This window comes from Palaemon carinicauda, chromosome 32 (assembly GCF_036898095.1).
Source record: "Palaemon carinicauda isolate YSFRI2023 chromosome 32, ASM3689809v2, whole genome shotgun sequence".
Lineage (NCBI taxonomy): Eukaryota > Metazoa > Arthropoda > Malacostraca > Decapoda > Palaemonidae > Palaemon > Palaemon carinicauda.
This window is the reverse complement of record NC_090756.1, coordinates 41,306,537-41,333,342: the sequence shown is the minus strand read 5'-3', so window position 1 is coordinate 41,333,342 and position 26,806 is coordinate 41,306,537. Positions and strand designations below refer to the sequence as shown.

The 26,806-nt window shown below is 35.8% G+C and overlaps 1 protein-coding gene across 1 annotated transcript; it reads right to left on the bottom strand.

Moving 5' to 3' along the window:
- Positions 1-4,211: 4,211 nt before the first annotated feature.
- On the bottom strand, positions 4,212-25,810 carry LOC137625582 (uncharacterized). The gene is made up of 4 exons (XM_068356492.1): positions 25,537-25,810; positions 25,146-25,334; positions 12,426-12,538; positions 4,212-4,703 (listed from the first exon to the last, which is right to left on the bottom strand). Exons 1-4 carry the CDS (start codon positions 25,808-25,810, stop codon positions 4,212-4,214), a joined length of 1,068 nt encoding a protein of 355 aa, XP_068212593.1.
- Between the last annotated feature and the right edge of the window lie 996 nt (positions 25,811-26,806).

The following is a 26,806-nucleotide window of genomic DNA, read 5'->3' as shown; positions in this document are numbered from 1 at the left end:
AATAATAATAATATTAACAACAACAACAACAACAACAACAACAGCAACAACAACAACAATAATAATAATAATAATAATAATAATAATAATAATAATAATAATAATAATACATAGTTATGTTTTCTGACTTAGCTCGTAGTGAAAGAGCTTTCAACAACTATGTTGTTTCGATTTAAAATATTTCCAATGAATCCAAAATTTTGGAATATGTTCCATTCTTTATTTCCGATGATTAAAAACAATGTGGATGATGTCACCATAAAGCTGAAAATGTTATCGGTAAAGAAAAAAAAATTATAATAGATTTAAAAAGAAAAAAAAATATTATAGATTTTTGAGTCGTTAGATAGAAATATTTGAAGGCAACTCTTGAATGGCAATGGCAACAGGTAGTGACATTGCCCTTGAAAGCGGGACAACCCCCTTGAGACTGCCCATATATATGATCAGCGCCCAAGCACTTTCCCCACCCAATATTAGGACCAGGGAGGGCCAGGCAATGACTGCTGATGACTCACCAGGTATACCTATAGGCTCCTCAATAGCAACCATACTTACCTCAAAAAGATGGTGAAGTTGCAACGACCAAAGGAACTGACAAGCTTGGGCGGGATTTAAACTCCAGTCTAACGATCACCATTTAGAGACGTTGCCAATAGGCCACAATTGATTAAATGGAAAGTGACCAAGATTCGGATAAACAATTATCGCTGGTTCTAGAAATGAAGTAAGCAAATAAACATAAACTAAATAAATGTAAACAATGATAAAACTCTGATGTTGTCTTGTTTATTTATCATTTGTGTTTTTCTTCTAGTTTGTGATATTCTCAAAGGTTTGCAATATAATCTATTGTTGGATGGATCATTTGACATCTTGATTTTCATGATCTAAAAATCTTTGCAAACTCCTTCAATAAGTTTTATATAATTATCTTGAACTGATTAAGGATTGCTGATTTATCATTGCAAAACTTTATTTCTATCAGTAATTTTTTACAAGAACTTCAGACCTTCGTTGTTTTTTGTAAAAAAATAACAAAAAGAAATATATTTTTTTTTTAGAATTAAAGATCTTTATATCATTTATCAGTTTTAAATACTTTAAACTCACAAGAGAGAGAGAGAGAGAGAGAGAGAGAGAGAGAGAGAGAGAGAGAGAGAGAGAGAGAGAGAGCATAATTCTTACCTTCAGATCTCTTTTTTCTTCTTGTTTCTTCCGTTTTTTTTGGCTAAGGATCCTGGAAAAGGAAATAAGTTATGATATTTTAAGGAGTTTCAAAGATTGTATTCTCTCTCTCTCTCTCTCTCTCTCTCTCTCTCTCTCTCTCTCTCTCTCTCTCTCTCTCTCTCTCTCTCATGAGGTAACAAAAAGCATTTTGACTAAAAGAAGCTATAAAAATCGTCCATAATCTGCCTCCAGTGAATTTGCAAATCGTATAACGTGTTCAGTCAAAGCGAAGGTTAGAAAAAAACGATATTTCTATAAAACAGTGGTATTGGCTATGTTCATAATTTTGAGATGATATTATTACAGAAATGAAAATATATCATACACATTTTTGCAGTGGTTAACAAATCTTAGATTTCCAAACATATGCGAGATTTATCCTAGTATAATACACATTTCAGATAGGCCTGAACAAATTTAATGTTTAAAAAAAAAAAAAAAAGATTCAGAGATTTATGATAAATTTGGTAAATCAAATTTAGTCTGTTGATCCCATTGACTAGAGAGAACGCATCAGGCATCCGACCCCTTAATGCAAGGATAACGGTAACAGTTAATTGCGTTTTGCATCACACATTACCTATTGAAGCTGTTTTGAACAATAGAAGTTCCCGAAACTCGCGTACAGAGAGAATTACGTAAACTCAATAGTCTCTCTTTGACTGGATAAACGTCAGGAACTTCACCCTAATCCTGATTGGTCGGCAGCACCTCGCCTTAATCCTGATTGGTCGGATGCTATAATCGGAATAGTGACCATAAGTAAGAATGAGTTTGTGCTGGGAATACAGGTATACGGGATTGGGTGGATGGGAATGCTTGCATAGAGGAATAAACCTCTTTAGTAATAAAATACTCAATCAAGGCTTTTGCTTATGTTAAGTAAAAATCTTTTATACATATAATTCATGTTTTTTTCTTATTAAAGCAAACGGAATATATTTTCTCTATTGCTTATTTCTAATGTTATTTATTATTTCAAGGAAGTTGTTGCTTTTATCCTTAATTTGCAGAAACTCCACCGAGGTCCTGAGGAAATAATGAAATTATATAAGAAGAAGAACAACAACAACGGCAACAACAACAACAAAAACAAAAACAACAACAACAACAACAACAACAATAATAATAATATTATTATTATTATCATTATTATTATTATTTTGTTAAATATAATGGCTGATTCAATTGATCTTATACTCTGTCTTCTCAAAGGCTCTTATTATCTTTTTCTCAGGAATACTGCATACACCCAGTAGCTGGGAAAAAGTCATCCTTCCTGGTGAGTAATCAAATTCAGGAATATTAGGCTAATCAAGGTTTTAATGCAAAGTTTACAAGTTAGGTAAAATTTACAAGTTGGGTAAACTAATAGAGTGAAAAAGCTACGGGTTTCGGTAGTGCTGTCTCCCTTCGTCAGGTTTGTGTAGTGGAAACAATGATAGCTACGTCGTTTTATATGGCAATTCTGGCTTAGGCAGCAAATTTACATTGGCTGCCTAGGGCGTTGTGGTATGAGTAAATAGAGGGATTGGTAAAATGGCGGGTTCTCATTGGCTAAGCCACTTGCCGAGAGCGGCTGTAGTTCAGATAGACTACCTTTCCACTCACTCATAGGTGATGAGTAGTCATGTTATCCTTCATTGGCTGGGCTCTGATTGGTTGGAGCACTCGCCGAGAAGGTATCAAGACTAGGAAGGCTGTCCAGTCACTGATCAAAGCTGTCTTGGTTGGTAGTCTTGATTGGTTGAGTTGTCTTGGCTGGAGATCTCAAGGCTTGTAGTGTTACTCCTCAGTGTGTTGTTCCATCGACAGGAAGGGAGAAGGAACCTTTTTTGGGTAGTGTTAAGTATCGGTTTTTCTCTCTGTATAAGTAGAGCTTCAAGTATTCGAGGTCTTCTAATATCTGGAGCACGTCCGATTATCTTAGTGTTCTTGATTATTTCCTCACGTTTAATGTTGTTGTTATGGACGTGGAGGGTATGAGATCTAATGCCAGCTTATTGCAGAGTGTCCGGATGGTTTCTTGGTCATGCCTATATAACGTCCAGAGCATCCTGAATCAGGGCATAAGTAGGAATAGACCACAATAGTCTATCTAAGGATGTCCTGAGTCGGTAGGGCTGCGTTGTTCCTCATGATGAGGGACCTCGTCTTGGTGGTATGATAATATATAATCAGCTTAAACTATGTCTTTTACTTCATAGGGGAGACGTGGTTCTTTATTATGTCTCTCACGGCTTTTTCGTCTTTTTGGTAATTGTTATGCATAAACCCTTTATAGTAAAGGTTGATGGTGGTGGTAGTGCTCTCAGTTGGTTGTTCACCTTGGTACCAGGTGTCCATGGCTAGCTTGATCTCTTGTCTAACTTGCCTGTTAGAGTAGCCATTGTTCACCAGGACCGGGGTGACTCGGTCGAGTTTTTGATGTGTGTCAGCCCAAGACGAGCAGTGGGAGAGGGCCCTGAGGATGTAGGCTTTCATAGTGGAATCGTTGTACCTGGCAGGGCATTAACTGTCTCCATTTAAGCATAAGCCAAGGTTAGTAGGCTGAATGTTCACATTAGTATCAAATCCGGTAGGGTTGGGGGAGATGAGTACATCAGGAAAGGGCAGCCGTCCATCGTTGTTATGCTCCACAGTAAACTTCAGGGAATTGCACTCCTTAAACGTCCTGCGGAGAATCTCGATGTCATGGGTAGAAGTGGCCATGAAAAAAGTATCATCTATGTATCTCACGTACACGTCTGGATGACCTGTCTGTAAGAAAACCCTCTCTTCAAAAACTCCCATATAAAAGTTGACAAAGAGCACACAAAGGAGAGAGCACATCGCTACGCCATCATTCTGTATGTACATGTGGTCCTGTGGGTAGTACAAGGGGGGGGGGGCTTCTCAGTACATATTTCAAGCAGGTTGCAGAGGGCCTCCTCAGGGACGTTCAGGGTAGGAGTAGATGGGTCCCTGTAGACTCTCCAGGATCAAGTCGATGGTCTCTCCAAAGAAGCCATGGTGCCACTGCTGGGGGATCCTTTCACCTTACTGAGGAACTTAGCAGATGAGGCGACGCTGTCTTTGTCCGAAACATAAGGAGTCAAAAGGCTGTTGAGTCTTTTTGCCAGGTGGTAAGTCGGCATTGGGCATTGGCTAATAATAGGTCGGAGTGGGTTGCCGTTTTTATGTGTCTTTACATTACCATACAGGTAACCAGGGCTAAAATCCCCAGTGATGGTCTGGAAGTGGATGGCGTTTGTGACTGCATTGATGGTCTCAATAGTCTTATTAGCTTCTCTTTTGTTCTCCTTTATGGGGTTGTAGGAGAGCTTTTCAAATTTGGAAGAATCCCCTGGTATCAGGTCGAGTTTCCTGTGATACACTTCCGTGTCTATTAAGACAAACACAGCAGTCTTGTCTGCTCTCTTCACAATCACATTGACCTCCTTCCTTACGCCCACAATCCATAAGAGCTTGAGCTAAGAGCGGGGACTGGAGGTCATCAGCAGTTCTTAGGGCCCTTTGCTCTTGATGACTGAGGATAAAGTCGATTGAAAGTCCGACTTCTAGCTTCTTGTCTGTGGGTTTGGGGCTTCATGTGAAGTTACAATTGAGTCCAATCTGGAGGATTTCATCTTGGGTGGCAGTGTGGGTATAAGATGAAATATTTATATAGTCCTGCTTGGCTTCAGGTATACGAAATTTGACTCCATTAATATCAATAAGCTTCTTGTGAATAGTTCGCAGCCTCTTAGCACAGTCATGGTCCTTAAGGGCACAAATAGCCTGGGGGATGTTGTCCGGGTTTGCCAAGCAGTTTAGAGCAAGGTGAACAGCTTTTTCTTAATGGTCGTCTTCATCGTCATCAATAGATGCATCACTGGTAATGTTGGCATCATCGAGGGTTACAGTTTCCACATCTGATGTGTAGGGATTCCTTTTGATATTTTTCCATTCCTCCACCAGGTGGCTCAGGTGCTCCAAGAGTTTTACTTTCACCTTATACTTGTTGCATAGTTATCCGTGGAGGAGGGTCATTTGGTAAGCACTGGTCCTTGGGTCATCTCGGGCTGAAGGGTCATGCAGTCTGAAGTTTGTTTATTTGGGTAGTAGACCCAAATTAAAAATAATGGCTGTCTCAAATGCATTGATCTTAAACGCTGTCTTCTCAGTGGTTCTTATTATCTTCTCAGGATTGGGCAAAAGTCATCCAGGATTGGAAGAAAGTCATCCTTCATGGTGGGTAGTTAAATTTAGGAATACTCGGCTAATCAAGGTTTTAATGTAAAGTTTACAGGTTAGGTAGAATTTACAAGTCGGGTAAACTGATAAAGTAAACAAGCTACGCGTTTCAGGAATGCTGTCTCCCCTTCCTCAGGCTTGACTGGTGGAAACAATGATAACTATATCCTTTGATAAATGGCAATTCTGGCTTAAGCAGTCTGAGGAAGGGAGACAGCACTCCCGAAACGCGCAGCTTGTTCACTGTATTAGTTCAACCTAACCTGTAAACTTTACATTAAAACATTGATTAGCCCAGTATTCCTGAATTTGACTATCCATCATGAAGGAAGACTTTTTCCCAATCCTGGATGACTTTTGCCCAATCCTTTTCATTTTTTTTTTTTTTTGCAAAAGATAAAAACGGATTTTTTTTTCAAAGATGAAAATAAAAATATCTTTTTTCCTTTTCTTAAAATATCAAAATCAAAATTTCTCTTCTTTTCAATAGATAACAATTAAAATATTTATTTTTTTGCAGATGAAAATTAAAGTGCATATTTCTGCACACATTTAAGAATTGCAGTAACCTCAGATTCCAATAAAGCTCAGGAGAGAAATTCGTAATCTTAAGGAAAGCAAAGTTTTGGGAAAACGTTATTGGATGAACTTCAAAGAGATCAAGAAGTCTAGTGCTGACTTCATGCAATAGGTAATAACTGTTTTATGGCTTTTAAATTTATCTTAAATCACAATATTATATCATATATATATATATATATATATATATATATATATATATATATATATATATATATATATATATATATACATACTATATATATATATATATATATATATATATATATATATATATATATATATATATATATATATATATATATATTTATATATATATATATATATATATATATATATATATATATATATATATATATATCATACTTGCTGCGAATGATTTTATGTTGAACAGGCTGACATAAGTCTGTCTTTATACTTTATATATGAAAGATGTATTTTAATGGTGTTACTGTCCTTAGAAGATTTATATCAATTGTTCATTACTTCCTTTGTAGTTATTCTATTGGCTTATTCATTTTTCACGCTGGGCTATTTTCCCTGTTGGAGCTCTTGGGCTTATAGCCTCCCACTTTTAAAATTAGGGTTGTAGCTTAGATAATAATAATAAGATAGAGCAAAGAAGAGGAAGAGGCCGGCAATGGAAAAGGTTTTTGGACAGCTTACTGCAGGATGTCAATAAGGAAGGAACAGCTGGACAATTTATGCAGACAGGACCAGGTGGAGGCAATTGACAGCCCTCGTCGAGGACATGGCACCCAGATAGATAGATAGAGAGAAAGATTTCTCATGTAATTTACTTCTTTCCTTATTTCCTTTCCTCGCTAGTCTATTTTTCCTGTTGGAGTCCTGGATTTATAGCATCCTCCTTTATCAACTACGGTTGTAGCTTAGATGATGATGATAATAATAATAATAATAATAATAATAATAATAATAATAATAATAATAATAATAATAATAATTTTGTTGGTGTTTTATTTTTAAAATCAAAATTATTAAAACCTATTTCTGATTGCAAAGCAAATTGCTTTATCTTCCCTAAAGTCGTAGCATTATGTAATGGGAATTAAATTCATTTATATGGTATTGGAGTGAAAAAAAAATTCACTATATTTTCCTAAGATAATACAAATTTCAGTTATTTACAAATAACCCAGTGAGGTTAAGAAACACGGAAATAAATAAACTACAAGAGAAGTAATGAACAATCAAAATAAAATATTCCAAGAACAGTAACAATTTTAAAATAGATCTTTCATATATAAACTATAAAATATAAATTCAATTTGATCTTTTCATCGTATATAGTAAATGTATTGAAAGAAGAAAAAAACACCTTTATTACGTATTTGACCATAAGAATACAAAATACATGACATTATTAATCTATTTTGGAATACATCTGTCTCCATGCGAAGACAGGTAATGCATTAAGAGATAAAAAAGGAGAGATGTATGTAGATATAAAATAGACAAATGACCTTTTCAGGGATAAGATATATCTGATATTGTTTGTCCAATTGCTTCTGCACAAAGTTCCTCATAAAAAGGTAAATAAGTGAGGAGTCCTCAACGTGGTAAGAGTGTTTGTGTATCACCATACTAGGTTGGTTTGCTGTGAGCGATCAGACGAAAATCTCTCACTATTACCAACCCAGAGTGGCCAGCGTGTGAGTAAAAACTGACCAAACCAAAGAAATGAATAAGGGCATGTTTACAGATTTAAAGGCAGCTCATGAATGGCAAAGGCAAGGAACAATGACATTGCCCAAGAGACTAACCATATATACATTTGATCATCATCTGAGCCCCATCGCCACCTAACCTAGGACCAGGGAGGGCCAGATAATGGCTGCTGATAACCAGCATGTAGAGTTATAGTCTCCCTTAAACACCCCATTCTTATCTCACAAGGATGGTGATGTTGCCGACACTATAAGAACTAACGAGTCTGAGCGGGACTCAAACCCCAGTCTAGGGCTAGCCAGACAGAGACGTTACCAACAGGCCACCACAACCCTTTGTACTGCCGTGCACTAGAAACGGCTGATTTGTTGTTGTTATTGTTGCGGATATAAAGGTACCAAAAAATGTGTTATATTCAACTTTCAATCATGCCTACAATTGTCATCACTGGGTTAGAGGTAATCTTCTAAACACAGATTTCTTTTTTAGATTATATAGTCCACCATGATTGAACCTTCCAGCCCAAGTAATATCTTCCAAGGGTTTTCCTTCTATGAATATTAGGGAAGAACTAAAGCGATGATGATATTTCTAACAGGATTAACTCTGTATTATTCTGCTTGCTCGCTTGAAGTTTCAAACTCTCCTTAGAGGTTTCATATATATATATATATATATATATATATATACATATATATATATATATATATATATATATATATATATATATATACATATACATATACATATATATATATATATATATATATATATATATATATATATTATATATATATATGCTATATATATATATATATATATATATATATATATATATAATATATATATATATATATATATATTCATATGAGCTATATATTATACATCTACTAATATCTGGTTTCTCTCTACGTTGGGTTAGAGATCCAAGGGGGAATCAACTCCAATTGACTTAGCCTCAGTTGAGATGTTAACTCAATGGAACCTTCGTTTTTTAACCCGGGTTCGGTTCCCCGGCCGACCAAAAGCTATTATCTTTGAGTTTATTCCCCCTTGGGTCTCTGAAACCGAAGTACAGAGAATCCAGTTATTAGGAGGAGAATAATATATGGCCTATATGAATATTTATAGGAGTACAGGTGATAAAAAAATCAAAACAAACAGAATTAAAGACTTGCAAGATGTGCTTTCAAACAAAAAATGTTGCTTGATGCAAGTAGAAAGGAAAGTGCAAATGAAGAAAGGTACTGTATTCATAAATAAGAAGGATTTAAGAAATCTTTTGTGTTCAGATAAACAGAGAAACATTTTGCCATCAACAAGCATTAACTTCTTTAATTTTCCATTTTCCAACAATAACACTTTTCACTCCTCGTTTATCGACTTCATTTTGAGAAGGAAAAAGTCCAAAGACTCATATTACTTTCTCTGATTACTTTCGTCCAATTTCGTCATTAACATTTCTCCTGGTTTCTCCATGCACACTAACACTCAGAGTGTTGTTACTCCATCTTTTCCATTTAATAGGTTTCGAAATTATTTTACGATGGGCGTTTTAATATAAAATGTTTTTTTTTTCTGTTTTATTTTGAGATTGATTTGAATGACTTACAAACTTTGTTTATACTTGTGGTGATCTCCAACTTTCGATTTCTGAAACTAGAGTTGGAATACCAACTTGAAGAAATCTTTGTATAGCTGGAGTTATTGGGTTATTTGACTGGTCAAAAAGTCCTACACTGGCTCTCTCTCTGTGGCTCATTTGTATTTTGCCTACACATACACCAAATAGTCTGGCCTCTTCTTTCCACCAGCTCCTCTGTCCTCATACACCTGACAACACTGAGATTACCAAGCAAGTCTTTGCTCAAGGGTTTAATTATTGAAATGTAATTGTTCAGTGGCTACTTTCCTCTTAGTAAGGGTAGAAGTGATTCTTTATCTACGGTAAGCAGCTTTTTTAAGAGAAGGACACTCCAAAAACAAACCATTGTTCTCTAGTCTTGAGTAGTGCCATAGCCGCTGTACCATGGTCTTCATTGCCTTGGGTTAGAGTTCTTTTGCTTGAGGGTACACTGGGGCACAATATTTTATCTTATTTCTCTTCCTCATGTTTTGTTGAAGTTTGTATAGTTGGTATAAAAGATATTTATTTAAATGTTAATGTTCTTGAGATCTTTTACTTTTTCTCGTCTCCTTTCCTCAATGGGCTATTTTCCCTGTTGGGACCCTTGGGCTTATAGGATCCTGCTTTTCCAACATGGGTTGTAGCTTAGCAAATAACCAAAATAATAATAATAGTAACTGTCTACAATAAAATGTTCCGTATAACTGTATTTTTTGCAAATGCAAAATGTAAAATGATAAATAAAAAAGTATTTTCTAACATGGCCAGTGGCAATGTGCAGCCACAGTATACCATATGCTCTTTCATGCTTAAACAAATACAAAGGAAAATGGAAGAAGGACTACGTTCAAAATTTAATTAAGAAATTGTAAAAAATATATAATAAAAAAGTGTAGTAGGATATAGTAGCACCTCGGATTTTGGTTTTATTTTTATTTCTGACATTTACTAAGTAAACGTCAAGATTGTAATAACGGATACACACACACACACACACACACACACACACACACACACACACAAATTCTAAGTAGCCATACATAGATAAAAAAAACTGATTTTCGAAGTATCCATGACTATTTAAACATCCAAAGTATGAAAAGCAATCATAAGATGGAAAATGTCTCAAACAGAAAATATTCTCTAGAAAAAAGACGGAAAAGATCATCTGAAACTCAGTCATCTTAATCTGAACCAACTTAACCTACCCTAAGAAGCCTCAGACTAGACTAGAGAATTGGTCTTTCCTTCCTTACCAGTCTCTGGACTAATACAAAAGTTAAATTTGCGGACTTTGCTGAGCCAGGAGGTAGTCTTTCAGAAACTTCCCTGCCCCACTTTCTGCTGGAAGGGAGTTCGAGTCCAGCTCAAGCTTGATAGTTTTAATTGCAACCTCACCGTCCTGGTGGGGTAGAGACCGAATTTGCGGGAGCTTAAAGGTCTACGTGCTGAGTCATTAACAGCCATTGCCTGGCCCTCCCTAGAGAGGGGGATTGAGTGCTGATCATATGTATGATATCCCTACTGTATTCTGGGACAACAAAGGTTAAATAAAAATATTCCAACTTGAATGAAAAGAGAGAGAGAGAGAGAGAGAGAGAGAGAGAGAGAGAGAGAGAGAGAGAGAGAGAGAGAGAGAGAGACAGAGAGAGAGAGAGAGAGAGAGAGAGAGAGAGAGAGAGAGAGAGAGAGAGAGGAGAGAGAGAGAGAGAGAGTTAATCTTCGTGATACTGACTGGAAACAAGACAGCTGAAAGCATTTCATGTCTATTGCAACAATCCTGTTGCTCTGAAATCGCCTCTGGAAGATTTATCTGAACCGGATGATGCCATTGGAAAGGGTTTTCTGGATACATGATTAAGTTCTTCTTTTCTTTCTTTCTTTTCTAAGGAAGAGCCTTAAATAAAAGGCCTGGGATTGTTATTATTTGTAAGATAGAGATAGGATAGGTATCTGTTGATCTATTTACCTATTTACCTAGATATGTGTTTATCTATCTACGTAATTATTACTATTATTATTATTATTATTATTATGATTATTATTATTATTATTATTATTATTAGCTAAACTAAAACGCTAGTTGGAAAAGCAAGATGCTATAAGCCCAAGGGCTCTCAAAGGGAAAAAATACCCCAGTGAGGAAAGGAAATAAGGAAATAAATAAACGATAGAAGAAGTAATGAAAATTAAAATCAAATATTCTAAAAACATTAACAACATTAAAACGGACATTGGATTTATAAACTATAAAAGGACTTATGTTAGCCTGTTCAACATAAAAACATTTGCTGCAACTTTGAACTTTAGAAGTTCTACTGATTCAACTACCTGATTAGGATGATCATTCGACATCTTGGTCACAGGTGGAATAAAACTTCTATAGTACTGTGTAGCATTGAGCATCATGATGGAGAAGGCCTGACTATTAGAATTAACTGCATACCTAGTATTACGAACAGGATGGAACTGTCCGGGAAGATCTGATTGTAAATGATGGTCAAAATTCTAAAAAATCTCTGCAACATGCATAATGAATTATTAGAACGACGTTGCCAGAGATTAATATCTTTTCTGTTTCGAGAGTTTGAAATTCCATTCGCTTTTCCTAAATTAGGTTTATTTAAATTCTTGGGTTAGAGTTCTCTTGCTTAAGGGTACACTCAGGAACAGTATTCTATCTGTTTCCTCATTTCTTATCCTCACTGGGCTATTTTTCCCTGTTAGAGCCCTTGATCTTAGTGCATCTTGCTTTTCCAAATAGGGCTATAGCTTAGCTAATAATAATGATAATTAGTTTATATGAGGCATACAAAAGAAAGGTTAATGTTATTTAGTCAATGAGCGGTTTCATACTTAAGTACGATCCTCTACTTATAAGTAAAACTGTTTTCCTTGCAGATATTCTTTACCAGTGTGCAAAAAAGAAAAAAAAAAGGTGTCAAGTGTCGATTTCTATCGACTGGACGAAGAATCCCTTGGAGGAAGGAAGAAGTGAGAAAGAAGAGCAGAGTCCGAGAAGGATTTCGATTGATTGAAGGAGTTTGAGCGCTTGATCCATTACCGGGACGGAGTCTTTCTTTGTTGGAGAAGAAGCTCTCCATTTCTCGTCTCCTCTACTCGCCCGCCAGGGTTCAAGAGTCTCCCTAAGGGTTCCACAGGATGCCTTGCAGGACTCTGTATAGGAGAGGACAGAGACAAGGAAACTACTGTTTTCTCTTTTACACTCAGTTTATTATTATTATTATTATTATTATTATTATTATTATTATTATTGTTGTTATTATTATTATTACTTGCTAAGCTAAAACCCTAGTTGGAAAAGCCGTATGCTATAAACCTAAGGGTTCCAACAGGGAAAATAGCCCAGTGAGGTAAAAAAATAAGGAAATAAGTAAACTACCTAAGAAGTTGTGAAGAATTGAAATATATTATTTTAGGAACAGCAACATTAAAATAAATCTTTCATACATAAACTATTAAAAAAAACAAGAGGAAGAGAATTAAGATATAATAGTGTGCCCGAGTGTACCCTCAAGCCAGAGAACTCTACCCCAAGACTGTGGAAGACCATGGTACAGAGGCTATGGCACTAGCCAATACTAGACAACACTAGTTCGATTTTGGCGTATTCTTCTCCAAGAGTCTGTTTGTTTCCTGTGACTCTGCGTAGCGAAGGATTTTGGTAAGGAGGTCTGGAAGAGACGGATACATTGACCTAGGGCTACATGTGTAGAATGAGGCCCCGATGTATATGGTCAGTAAAAAGGAAAAATTAAAAAGAAATGAGTACAATATGATTAATAGAAATAATTTCTGGACACAGTAATTAGGCGGTTTATTACATTAATTTGCATATAATAATAAAGTTATTGCAATATTTAGATTTGAAGCATAAAATTCTCGAGTTTAAAAGCTTCAAAGTGCTAAAAAAATGCTAATTGTATATCCATTTTGAATGTTTAAATGTTCATGGTGAGACCAAAAGAATGTGCAATGAGGTTGAGTTGAAAGCTTTAAAGGGAACATTAACCGCTATCAACATGAAATATTAACAACCACACTAAGTGTTAAATACCTTATAAGTATTAACTGATACATCAACTATCAACAGCCAAATGAAGTGACAGTGACAATGCCTTAAAGACTGATCATATATACAGATGATGAGCGTCCAAACCCCTTCTCCACCAAATTTAGGACCAGGGAGGATCAGGCAATGGCTGCTGGTGATTCAACTGGTAAACCTAAAGGCTCCCCCTAAACTTCCCAACTTTAGCTCACAAGGAAGGAGAGGTAAGAACCACTACAAGAAACTATCGAGCTTTAGAGTGTCTCGAACCCCTATCCAACAGATCACAAGGCAGGGATATTTTCAATAGGCTACCAAACACCTTATATCTATAACCATAACATGTTTAGACTTTTAAATTATGCTGTGAATTGAAGTAGCACTAGTAGGCCTATGGAAGTTATTCCATGAAATTTAACATAATCTTGATACTTCTTCAGACAGGTTAGCGTTTTCACCTATTTCATTAAAGTATTAAATTGCATTAGTTATAATAACGTGTTATCTATTCGTTTCAATTACACTAAAACCTACTGCTAATTACTTGCTCTGTGGAAACAACTTTCTTTACTTAACCGCAAAAACTTAGAATTGCTTTCTGGTTAAGTGATGTGATTAATTCGACTACAAAAACTGAATTCCTCCCAAGTGAATCATGAGCACCTTTCTTCTTTAGTTTCAAGTCTTCAGTGTGAGCAACCAAAATCTCATCTCTATAATATCTACTTTACATTTATTGTTACTTACTTCACATACAGTTTATTTATTTCCTAATTCCCTTTCCTCACTAAGCTAGTTTTCCCTGCTGAAACCCTTAGGCTAATAACATCCTGCTTTTCCAACCAGGGTTATAGCTTAGCTAGTAATTATGATAATAATAAAACCAAATAAATATGAGTTATTGAGTTAACTAAAGAACACAAAGAAAGCAACAATCTTCTCTGCTTCTTAAAGGAAGGAATGTTATAAGATTCAATGTAAAAGGAAGGAGGAATTCCAAAGCTTGAAAGTTAGGGGAAAGAAACAGCCACTGAACTGTTCAGTACTAGGCCTAAGAGAGGGTACCATAGAAAAGGAACTGTTTGCTTTAAAATGTTTAGAAATAGGGTTATGAAATCAGAAAAAAAAACCTGTAAATAAAAAAAAAAAATAAAACAAATACACACACATGAAAGGCATAGGCAAATAAAATTAACGCACTAACGTTGAAAAAAATCTCAGCATTTCTGGCAACAAAAGCAAAGATACATTATCCCCGGCAGCCAAACACATGCATCTTCTTATGGCTGACCCTCAATCTTTCCATTCATCTCTCTGAGGATTGTGAGGCATTTTGAAGAAGAGGAGGAGGGGAAGAAGGAAGATGGTGGGTTAAGAAGGGAACAACTTTCAAGGGGATATTTATGTCATGAAAGAATCATTTCAAAGAACCTGTGGCTTCGTGTGTTCAAAAATAGGTCTAGTTCTAAGGTCTCTCTCTCTCTCTCTCTCTCTCTCTCTCTCTCTCTCTCTCTCTCTCTCGCCAAATATCCCCAGATAATATACAAGTTTTTCTTTTATAAGTTTTAAATTGGCAGGAAATTCCATGTATGGTATAAAAGGAATACTCTGTAAGTTACAGAACTGGCCATTAAGAAACATTCTCGTAATTAATTAACAAGTTTACCCCAACACACACACACACACACACACACACACACACATATATATATATATATATATATATATATATATATATATATATATATATATATATATATATATATATATATATATATATATATACCATGTGTCAATTCTTATTCACACGAACTCAAGATGTTTAATCCTTTCTACTTATAAAATTAAGTAAAAAGACATAATTGAAAAATTTTACCCGACAAAAATGATCAAATATTGATACATTATATGATGAAATATTAAAATCCAACATTTTATGACACTTTGGGTTTGTTTTAATTTCTTGAAGTCAAATTGGCAAACTGTCAACCTCATTTTGATTTTAATGAATTCACAAAAGTTCCAAAACGACATATTTGACCCTATCTTGATCTTGAGTTCATCTATTTCATTTTCTAAACTTAGAGACAATATGAACTTCATAAGTTCAAACTATGTTGAACAGGCTAGCAAAAGTCTTTTTAATAGTTTATATATGAAATATATGTTTTAATGTTGTTAGTATTCTTACATGTTTTATTTCAATTGTTCATCACTGCTCTAGTAGTACTTATTTCCTTATTTCCTTTCTTCGATGGGCTATCTTCCCCTGCTGGAGTCCTTGGGCTTATAACACCCTACTTTTTTCAGTTAGGGTTGCAGTTTAGCTGATAACAATAAGCACTTAATATATAAGAAATGAAGCTATAAGAGAAATCACTCAAGTGCCATATGTGGATGAGATCATGGTGAGGGGTAGATGGAGATGGTTTGGGCATGTTCTTCGCACTCCCCAAGAGAGATTAGTTCACCAAACATTTGACTGGGCTTCACCAGATACAAAAAAAGTTGGAAGAGCCAGGCCTACATGGCTGAAGACTATGAAGCGTGAAACAGGAGATGGCGAATGGCGAAGTATCGAATTAAAAGCTCAAGATAGAGACGACTGGCGAAATCTAACCGAGACCATTTGCGTCAATAGGCGTAGGAGGAGATGATGATGATGATGATATAAACAAGTTACAAAAAAGACCGCAAAATTCTCTCTCTCTCTCTCTCTCTCTCTCTCTCTCTCTCTCTCTCTCTCTCTCTCTCTCTCTCTCTCTCTCTCTCGGCCACAAACAGACAGGCAAAATGGATAAAATCAATTGCACTTCTTGCATATGAAATAATATTTTTTTTCTTTCATTTTAAATTCATAAAAACTTGAATAAATTTTTTTCCTTTACCTTCGCAGGAGCAAAAGAATAGAATAGAAAAGATCGCCCACTACTATTATCTCCCGGGCCAGATCCGGATTAAATATGAAAAAGAGAGATGGATATCAAAGAGAAAGAAATAAATAAGGATTTGGGTCTTATTTTTCGATTATTTTTTTCATTTTGAATATGATTTTTTTTTTTGCTTTCTGGGGAAATGGAAATGGTTGAGAGGTTTTTTAATATATAAAAGAAGAGGATTTTTAGTTATATATTAAATCTGCCTTTGTCTGTTCACCAAATTGATTGATTTTTAATTGGATCTGGATAAACAATTTTCTCAAATCAGGAGAAAATGAAAACTGAGAGAGAGAGAGAGAGAGAGAGAGAGAGAGAGAGAGAGAGAGAGAGAGAGAGAGACTGAAGGGATCAGACATAGATTTGATAGAGCGAGGCAAAGAAGACAAGAATGGATTGGAAGATGAAAACAATGGCAAAGAAAAGATTGTACCAATGTAGATATATAGACAAAAGGAATGTTACTTTATTAGATTTAATTGTGGTATAGGTACGGAATATATATATATATATATATATATATATATATATATATATATATATATATATATATATATATATATATATATATATATATATATATATATATATATATAGGAGAGAAAGTGAAATGGTAAAAGGGATTGGACCTGCCAGAAAGGCTGTAAGCATAAAGAATCAGGTCAAGAAGAGGAAGAAGAAGAAAGGGCGTGGATGGACAAGGGGAGAAAGCGCAAGAGTAATAATGATAATAGATCAATAAATAAATGTGAGTCACGGAAAAGGTGAAGATAAAGAGACGATTATTATTATTATTATTATTATTATTATTATTATTATTATTATTATTATCACCAGGTTAGCTACAACCCTTGTTAGGAAAGTAGGATGGTATAAGGCCTAGGGCTCCAACAGGGAAAAATATCCCAGTGAAGACATGAAAAAAAAAGAAATAAATAAACTACAAGAGAAGTAATGACCAATTAAAATGAAATATCGCAAGAAAGATTAAACAATAAAAAATATCTTTCATACATAAACTATAAGAAAGATAATTAGGTTAGCCTCTTCATCATCAAATAAGATATTTTGAAAATCTATTAAAGCAGAAATTATGATATTAAAGGCTCTTCTTTTTCCTGGAATTGATTTGCATAGATGAATTGCTAATTTATTGGGTTGATGAATATTAGAATATTGCTTCAACGTTCTTTAAAAGGTCAAATTTGCAGCAAATATTTTTTGTTGTTGAACAGTCTGACATAAGTCTTTTATTATAGCTTGTATATGACAGATCTGTTTTGCCATTGTTCTAAAATATTTCATTTTGATGTTCATTACTTCTCTTTTAATTTATTTATTTCCTTGTTTTCTTTCTTCACTTGCCTATTTTTCCCTGTAGGAGCCCTTGGGCTTATAACATCCTGCTTTTCCACCTAGGGTTGTAGCTTAGTTAAATATAATAATAATAATAATAATAATAATAATAATAATAATAATAATAATAATGATAATAATAATAATACTATTTTTACTAGCTAAGCTGCAATCCTTGTTGGAAAGTAGAATGCTATAAGCCCAAGGGCTCCAACAAGAAAATATAGCCCAGTATGGAAAGTAAATAAATAAATGATATAAGAAGTAATGAACAATTGAAATATTCTAGAAAACAACATTAATAATATTAAAACAGATATTTCATATATAAATTATAAAACGACTTATGTCTGGATGGAAAAGTCCAAGAATTTCAGAAGGTAAAGGATGGTCAAAATTATGAAAGATCTTATGCAACATGCATAATGAACGAACTGAACGGCGGTGAAAGAGATTAATATCTATATCAGGAATAAGAAATTCAATAGACCGTAAGTTCCTGTTCAACAAATTAAGATGAGAATTAGAAGCTGAAAACCAGACAGGAGTACAATACTCAAAACAAGGTAGAATGAAAGAATTAAAACACTTGACTGATCACTGAGAATCACCACAAATCTTATAAAAGACTTTCTCAATAAGACGATTTTTTTGTTTAATTAAAGAATACATTGACCTAATGTGTTTCTTAAGAGTAAATTTGCTGCTGGGAATCACACCTAAAATTTTCAGAGTTATACATGTTAAAGAAACATTATCAATGCTGAAATCCGGATGTTGAGGAGCCACTGTCCTTCACCTACTTAATGATAGTAATGATGATGATAACGATAATAAATCATTGTAAAGAAAATAAGCTTTAAAAAAATAGTAAAAAAAGAAGAAGAAACAGAATTTAAATGTTAATTTTTGTTAAAAACCCCTATAAATATTCACTGTTATTCACTAGAGATTAATATGTAAAACTATCATCTAAATCACGATTAGAAAATGTACAGACAATTGAAAAAATAATAAAATTAATATATGAATATATGCAAATAAGGTTAAAATATTTCTGTTCTATTCCCCAGCGGCTTAGACTAAAGGGAAAATTGCTTTTAAAGGTTTAGAATGCACCCATGAATGCCAGAGGCAAGGGACAGTGGTAATGCCCTAGCGGCTGACCACACACACACACACACACACACACACACACACACACATATATATATATACATATATATATATATGATCAGTGTCCACGCCCACTTTTCACCTAAGCTAGGACCAAGGAGGGCCAAATGGCTGCTGATCACTCATCAGGACTCATCAGGTAGACCTATAGGTTCTCCCAAACCTTCTTCATATCACAATTATGGTGAGGTTGCAGACACTAAAGAAACTATCGAGTTTGAGCTGGACTCGGACCCCAGTCTGGTGAGCACCGGGCAGGGGCGTTTCCAATAGGCCTCCACAACCCTGAATTTAGTGTAGATCTCGTCGTGATTACTATAGTTGTTAAACCCACACTTTGCAAAACTATCCAGATATAAAACAGTGCTTTTACTCATTTTCTTTTTCTCTATCTTGTTATGATTTTGGAAACTTTTGCATTTGCTATTGTCTACTCTAGAACAATAATATATTTCTATTAATCATCTATAATCATAGATGAACTTTAGTTTATGGGTTGTGGTTGCCTATTGGAAACTACCTGCTTAGCATTATGCTGGACAGAGGTTCGAGACCCGATGAAGCTCGATAGTTTCTAGTTTTATCTGCAATCTCGCTATCCTTGTGAGCTAGGAACGATTCATCAGCAGCCATTGCCTACACCTCCCTGGTCCTAGCTTGGGTGGGGAGAGGGTTTGGGAGCTAATCATAGGAACAGTTGGACACAGGCGTCCATGGCACACCCCGCCCAGAGTAGGTGCACACTGTCACACCCTTACTGCATTGTGAGCAACAAGAAAGCTACCATAGAGAGAGATGGGTAGGTGCTGCACACATTAACTCGCAGCGCAGTTACAGTTTGACAAGCTGCACTTCTCCAAGAATCCGTGTATCCAACCGTACATATGGTTATTCTTAGGTCATTGTCATCTGGTCTTCATGAGTGACATTTTGAAAAGAATCTTTTCTACTTTCAATGAGGAATCAATGAAACAAATTATTTAATGTTTATTCGTAGAGATTTATAAAATGAAATAAGTTTCCCGAAATCAACTTTTGGATGCTTCAAAGCAAAATGACTTCTTGAATTAATCGACCCAAGCACAAGATTTCGGTTCTAATTTCCTCTAAAAAAGACTTACCAAAGGACTTGTATTGGGTATGAACTTGCCCTAGGAGTTGTATTGGCCTTGGACTTATCCAATGACTTGCATTGGGCTTGCACTTGCCCAAGGACTCGTATTGGCTTTGAACTTACCCAAGGACTTGTATTGGGTTTGGACTTGCCCAAGGACTTGTATTGGCTTTGAACTTACCCAAGGACTTGTATTGGCCTTGGACTTACCCAAGGACCTGTATTGGCCTTGGACTTATCCAAGGACTTGTGTTGGGCTTGGACTTGCCCAAGGACCTGTATTGGCCTTGGACTTATCCAAGGACTTGTGTTGGGCTTGGACTTGCCCTAGGACTTGTATTAGGCTTGGACTCTGCCAAGGACTTGTATTGGCTTTGAACTTACTCAAGGACTTTTATTGGCTTTCAACTTACCTAAGGACTTGTATTGGGCTTGGGCTTATCCAAGGACTTGTATTGGGGTTGGACTTGCCTTAGGACTTGTATTGGGCTTGGACTTGGCCAAGGACTTGTATTGGCTTTGAACTTGCCCTAGGACTTTTATTGGCCTTGGACATACCCAAGGAATTATATTGGGCTTGGACTTGCCCAAGGACTTGTATTGGCCTTGGACTTACACAAATGACTAGTATTGGGCTTGGACTTACCCAAGGACTTGTATTGGCTTTGAACTTACCCAAGGACTTGTATTGGGCTTGGACTTACCCAAGGACTTCTATTGGCCTTGGACTTGCCCAAGTACTTGTATTGGGCTTGGAAAATTTACCCAAGGACTTTTATTGGGCTTGGACTTGCCCAAGTACTTGTATTGGGCTTGGAAAATTTACCCAAGGACTTTTATTGGGCTTGGACTTACCCAAGAACTTATATTACGCTTGGACTTGCCCAAGGACTTGTATTGTCCTTGGACTTACCCAAGGACTAGTATTGGACTTGGACTTACCCAATGACTTGTACTGGAAATTGACTTGCCCAAGGACTTGTATTGAACTTGCTCAAGGACTTGTATTTGGCTTGGACTTACCCGAGGACTTGTATTTGGCTTGGACTTACCCGAGGACTTGTATTGGGCTTGGACTTGCTCAAGGACGTGTATTACGCTTGGACTTACCCAAATGACTTGTATTGGCTTTGGACTTACCCAAGGACTTTTATTACGCTCATACTTACCCAAGGACCTGTATTGGTTTTGTACTAACCCAAGGACTTGTATTGGGCTTGGACTTGTCCAAGATCTTGTATTGGGCTTGGACTTACCCACGGATTTGTATTGGCCTTGGACTTACCCTTGGACTTGTATTGGGCTTGGACTTGCCCAAGGACTTGTATTAGGCTTGGATTTACCCAAGAACTTGTATTGGCCTTGGACTTACCCAAGGACTTGTATTGGGCTTGGACTTACCCTAGGACGTGTATTAGGCTTGAACTTGCCCAAGGAATTTTATTAGGCTTGGACTTACCCAAGGACCTGTATTGGCTTTGGGTTTACCCAAGGACTTGTGTTCTCATTGGACTTACCCAAGGACTTTTATTGGCTTGGACTTACCCAAGGACTTGTATTATATTTGGACTTACCCAAGGACTTGTATTGACTTTGAACCTACCCAAGGACTTGTATTGGCCTTGGACTTACCCTAGGACGTGTATTAGGCTTGAACTTGCCCAAGGAATTTTATTAGGCTTGGACTTACCCAAGGACCTGTATTGGCCTTGGGTTTACCCAAGGACTTGTGTTGGCATTGGACTTACCCAAGGACTTGTATTGGGCTTGGACTTACCCAAGGACTTGTATTATATTTGGACTTACCCAAAGACTTGTATTGAGCTTGGACTTACCCAAGGACTTATATTGACCATGGACTTACTCAAGGACTTGCATTGGGCTTGGGCTAGCCCAAGGACTTGTATTGACTTTGTACTTACTCAAGGACTTGCATTGGGATTTGGACTTCCCCAAGGTCTTGTATTTGCCTTGGACTTACCCAAGGACTTGTATTGGTCTTGGACTTACCCAAGGACTTGTAATGGGCTTGGATTTACCCAAGGACTTGTATTGGCTTTAAACTTACCCAAGGACTTGTATTTGCCTTGGACTTACCCAAGGATTTATATTGGGCTTGTACTTACCCAAGGACTTGTATTGGCCTTGGACTTACCCAAGGTCTTGTATTGGTCTTGGACTCACCCTAGGACTTGTATTTGGCTTGTGGTTACCCAAGGACTTGTATTGGGCTTGGACTTGCCCAAGAACTTGTATTGGTTTTGGACTTACCCAAGGACTTGTATTGGTCTTGGACTTACCCAACGACTTTGATTGGCCTTGGACTTACTCAAGGACTTGTATTGGCTTTGAACTTACCCAAGGACTTGTTTTGGCCTCGGGCATACCCAACGACTTGTATTTGCCTTGAATTTACCCGAGGACTTGTATTGGGCTTGGACATACCCAAGGACTTGTATTGGCTTAGAACTTACCCAAGGACTTGTATTGGCCTTGGACTTACCCTAGGACTTGTATTGGCCTTGGACATACTCAAGGACTTGTATTGGCTTTGAACTTACTAAAAGACTTATATTGGCCGTGGACTTACTCAAGGACTTGTATTGGCATTGTACTTATCCAAAGACTTGTATTGGCTTTGGACTCACCCAAGGACTTGTATTGGCCTTGGACTTACCCAAGGACTTGTATTGACCCTAGACTTACCCAAGTGCTGGGGATGAATGGGAGACCCACAATCTCTCCATGACTAATCAGGTCGCAGAGAGAGAGAGACCTGACAACACTCTCTCTCTCTCTCTCTCTCTCTCTCTCTCTCTCTCTCTCTCTCTCTCTCTCTCTCTGTGTGTGTGTGTGAGAGAGAGAGAGCCAGGCATCACGTGTGTGCTTTCCAGGCTCTTGTTTAGGGGACATATCAATCACTGCCATTACTTCCTTTCATAATCGTCTCTCGATTTGCAAATTTACCGAACACAACAAGTCACTAAACAAACTGAATGGAAATTCAATCTTATATGTATATATATATATATATATATATATATATATATATATATATATATATATATATATATATATATATATATATATATATACATATATATACCTTTTTCTTATGTTATTAGTTATTGCTTCTCGATGATAATAATAATAATAATAATAATAATAATAATAATAATAATGATAATAATAATAATAATAGCTATAATTTCATGCCTTGAATTCGTCATATAAAAGCCATATTCTACAGCAAGTGAGATTCAAAAATTCATTAATTGTAAGTGACATTTATTATATTCACTAACAGTATAGAATTAACGTCACTCTTGTATTTACTTAGTTCCAAGGTTCGAATCTTTGGCCGGGCAGAAGTAGGCTATTTATCATTAAGGTAATATTCTTATTGAAGAACGAATTTATTAGGTAAGGAAATAAATGAACGATTAGAGAAGTGATTAACAATTATAATTAAATAATATACGAACAAAACCAACACTAAAATAAATCTTTTTTATATAAACAATAACAAACTTCAAAAAAGAAGAGAAAGAGATATAACATAGAATAGTGCGCCCAAGTGCACCCTCAAGCAAGAGAACTCCACACTAAGATAGCGGAAGACCATGGGACAGAGCCTATGACACTACCCAAGACTAAAGAAGAATGGTTTGATTTTGGAGTGTCCCTCTCCTAGAAGAGCTGGTTGCCATACCTAAAGAGTCTCTTTATATTCCAGTGAGATTTGGTTACTTAATTAAATGTCTGTTCGAAGGAAGAACCACTCTACCGAATATCATATCTTCTTACCCTCTTTCTTTTTTAGCATTTCATACTGGCATCATACAGTAAATTCCCTTGTTATTTGATTTCGGAATAGATTAGGAACATAATTCCAGAATCCAATTGCCACTTTAATTCTATAGTACAATTCCAACTTGAATTTTATATTTCAATTCCGACTAAAATTCCAGATCCCAATTCCAACTTAAACTCCAAATTGCAATTTCAACCTAAAGTTTAGACTCCAATCCAACTTAAATTCCCGATTACGATTCCAACTTGAAGGTCAGATTCCAATTTCAACTTGAATTCCTTATTCAAGTTCTAACTCAAATTCCAGATTCATATTCCAACCTGAATGACAGATTTCAATTTCAACTTAAATTCCATATTCCAGTTACAAAATAAATTCCAGAATCCAATTCCCAGTTGAATTCTAAATTCTAATTCTAACTTAAAATTCAGATTTCAATTTCAACTTCCGACGAGATATGTTGTTTTTTATCAAGCTACAGCTTGAATCCTAATGCTTTGGGATTAGGATCTAAGCTCAAGCTTGGGAAAGGAGGTGAAAAAAAGACAACTACATCGGAAGATGGAAATAGAATCTGGTATTTAAGATGGAATTGAAATCTGGAATTTAAGTAGGAATTGGAATCTGAGTTTATATTGACATTGAAACCTAGGATTTAAGTTGGAATTGGAATCTTGAATTCAAGTTGGATTTGGAATGTGGAATTTAGGTTAGAATTGGAACCTGGAATTAAGGTTGGAATTGGAATCCGAGTTGGAATTGAAATCTAAGTTGGAATTGAAATCCAAGTTGGAATTGGAATCTGGAGTTTAAGTTGGAATTGGAATCTGGAATTCAAGTTGGAATTGGAATTTGGAGTTTATGTTGGAATTGGAATCTGGAATTCAAGTAGGAATTGGAATCTGGAGTTTAAGTTGGAATTGGAATCTTCAATTCAAGTGGAAATTGAAATCCAAGTTGGAATTGGAATCTTTATTTTAAGTTGGAATTGGAAAGTGGAATTTTGTTCAAATCTATTGCGAAACAAAATATATGACGGTTCATTTAATCGAATCGTTCACGTTTGTTTATGGAGAGTTCACGAGTAAATCTGTCCTAATAAATGATTGCTCCGATTTACTTAACGAGTTGGCCATTATGGACTGAACATTTGCAAATACAGAACTATTTGTTTTACAAGAATGCAAAACTTTTTTGAACTAGGAAATTTAAAAACCAGGTAGTTACAAAAGCAATGTTGTATATACAAAATACAAGAGAATTATTAATTTTTTTCTATTATTGATTTAGATAATAACCAAGCACACTTAACGCACCCATGGAAATGGCTAATACAGTGGTAACGCGCTCACCTAGCCTTTGCATGGCAGCAGATCGATCCCATCCCGGGAGCGTGAGTTCAAGTTGTTTACTGGGGAGGCCACTGCTGTGCTTGGGCACCACAGTGGGGAATTGGGTTTGCCCGGATGACGTTCTGGTAAGCATCTTTTCTGATGAAACTGGAACTGAAACCAGACACCTTTACCTTTAGTCCCTAAAATCTCATAATTTAACACCAGAAAAATCCTAATTTGCTTTAATTTTTTTTCTTACTTTCAATTTTATCTCTTGCTTTCGGTTTTCTCTCTTGTTTTAGATTTTATCTCTTGCTTCCAATTTTGTCTCTGGCCTTTGATTTTGTCTGCTGCTTTCAATTTCATCTCTTACTTTTGATTTTGTCTCTTGCTTTCGATTTCGTCTCTTGCTTTCGATTTTGTCTCTTGCTTTTGATTATGTCTCTTGCTTTTGATTTTGTCTCTTGCTTTTGATTTTGAAAAAGACTTTCAATTTTCTCTCTTACTTTCAATTTCATCTCTTGCTTTTGCATTTTATCTTTTACTTTTGATTTTGTCTCTTCCTTTTGATTTGGTCTCTTTCTTACGATTTTGTCTCTTGCTTTCAATTTTGTCTCTTGATTTTCATTTTGTCTCTTACTTTTCATTTCGTCTCTTGCTTTTGATTCTGTCTCTTGCTTTCGATTTTGTCTCCTGCTTTTGATTTTTTCTCTTGCTTTAGATTTTGTCTCTTGCTTTTGATTTTGTCTCCTGCTTTCGATTTTGTCTCTTGCTTTTCCTTTTGTCTCTTACTTTTCATTTCGTCTCTTGCTTTCGATTCTGTCTCTTGCTTTTGATTCTGTCTCTTGCTTTCGATTCTGTCTCTTGCTTTCGATTTTATCTCCTGCTTTTGATTTTTTCTCTTGCTTTAGATTTTGTCACTTGCTTTTGATTTTGTCTCCTGCTTTCGATTTTGTCTCTTGTTTTCGATTTTGTCTCTTGCTTTTCATTTTGTCTATTACTTTTCATTTCGTCTCTTGCTTTCGATTCTGTCTCTTGCTTTCGATTTTGTCTCCTGCTTTTGATTTTTCCTCTTGCTTTAGATTTTGTCTCTTGCTTTTGATTTTGTCTCCTGCTTTCGATTTTGTCTCTTGCTCTTCATTTTGTCTCTTACTTTTCATTTCGTCTCTTGCTTTCGATTCTGTCTCTTGCTTTCGATTCTGTCTCTTGCTTTCGATTCTGTCTCTTGCTTTCGATTTTGTCTCCTGCTTTTGATTTTTTCTCTTGCTTTAGATTTTGTCTCTTGCTTTTGATTTTGTCTCCTGCTTTCAATTTTGTCTCTTGTTTTCGATTTTGTCTCTTGCTTTTCATTTTGTCTCTTACTTTTCATTTCGTCTCTTGCTTTCGATTCTGTCTCTTGCTTTCGATTTTGTCTCCTGCTTTTGATTTTTCCTCTTGCTTTAGATTTTGTCTCTTGCTTTTGATTTTGTCTCCTGCTTTCGATTTTGTCTCTTGCTTTCGATTTTGTCTCTTGTTTTTCATTTTGTCTCTTACTTTTCATTTCGTCTCTTGCTTTCGATTCTGTCTCTTGCTTTCGATTCTGTCTCTTGCTTTCGATTTTGTCTCCTGCTTTTGATTTTTTCTCTTGCTTTAGATTTTGTCTC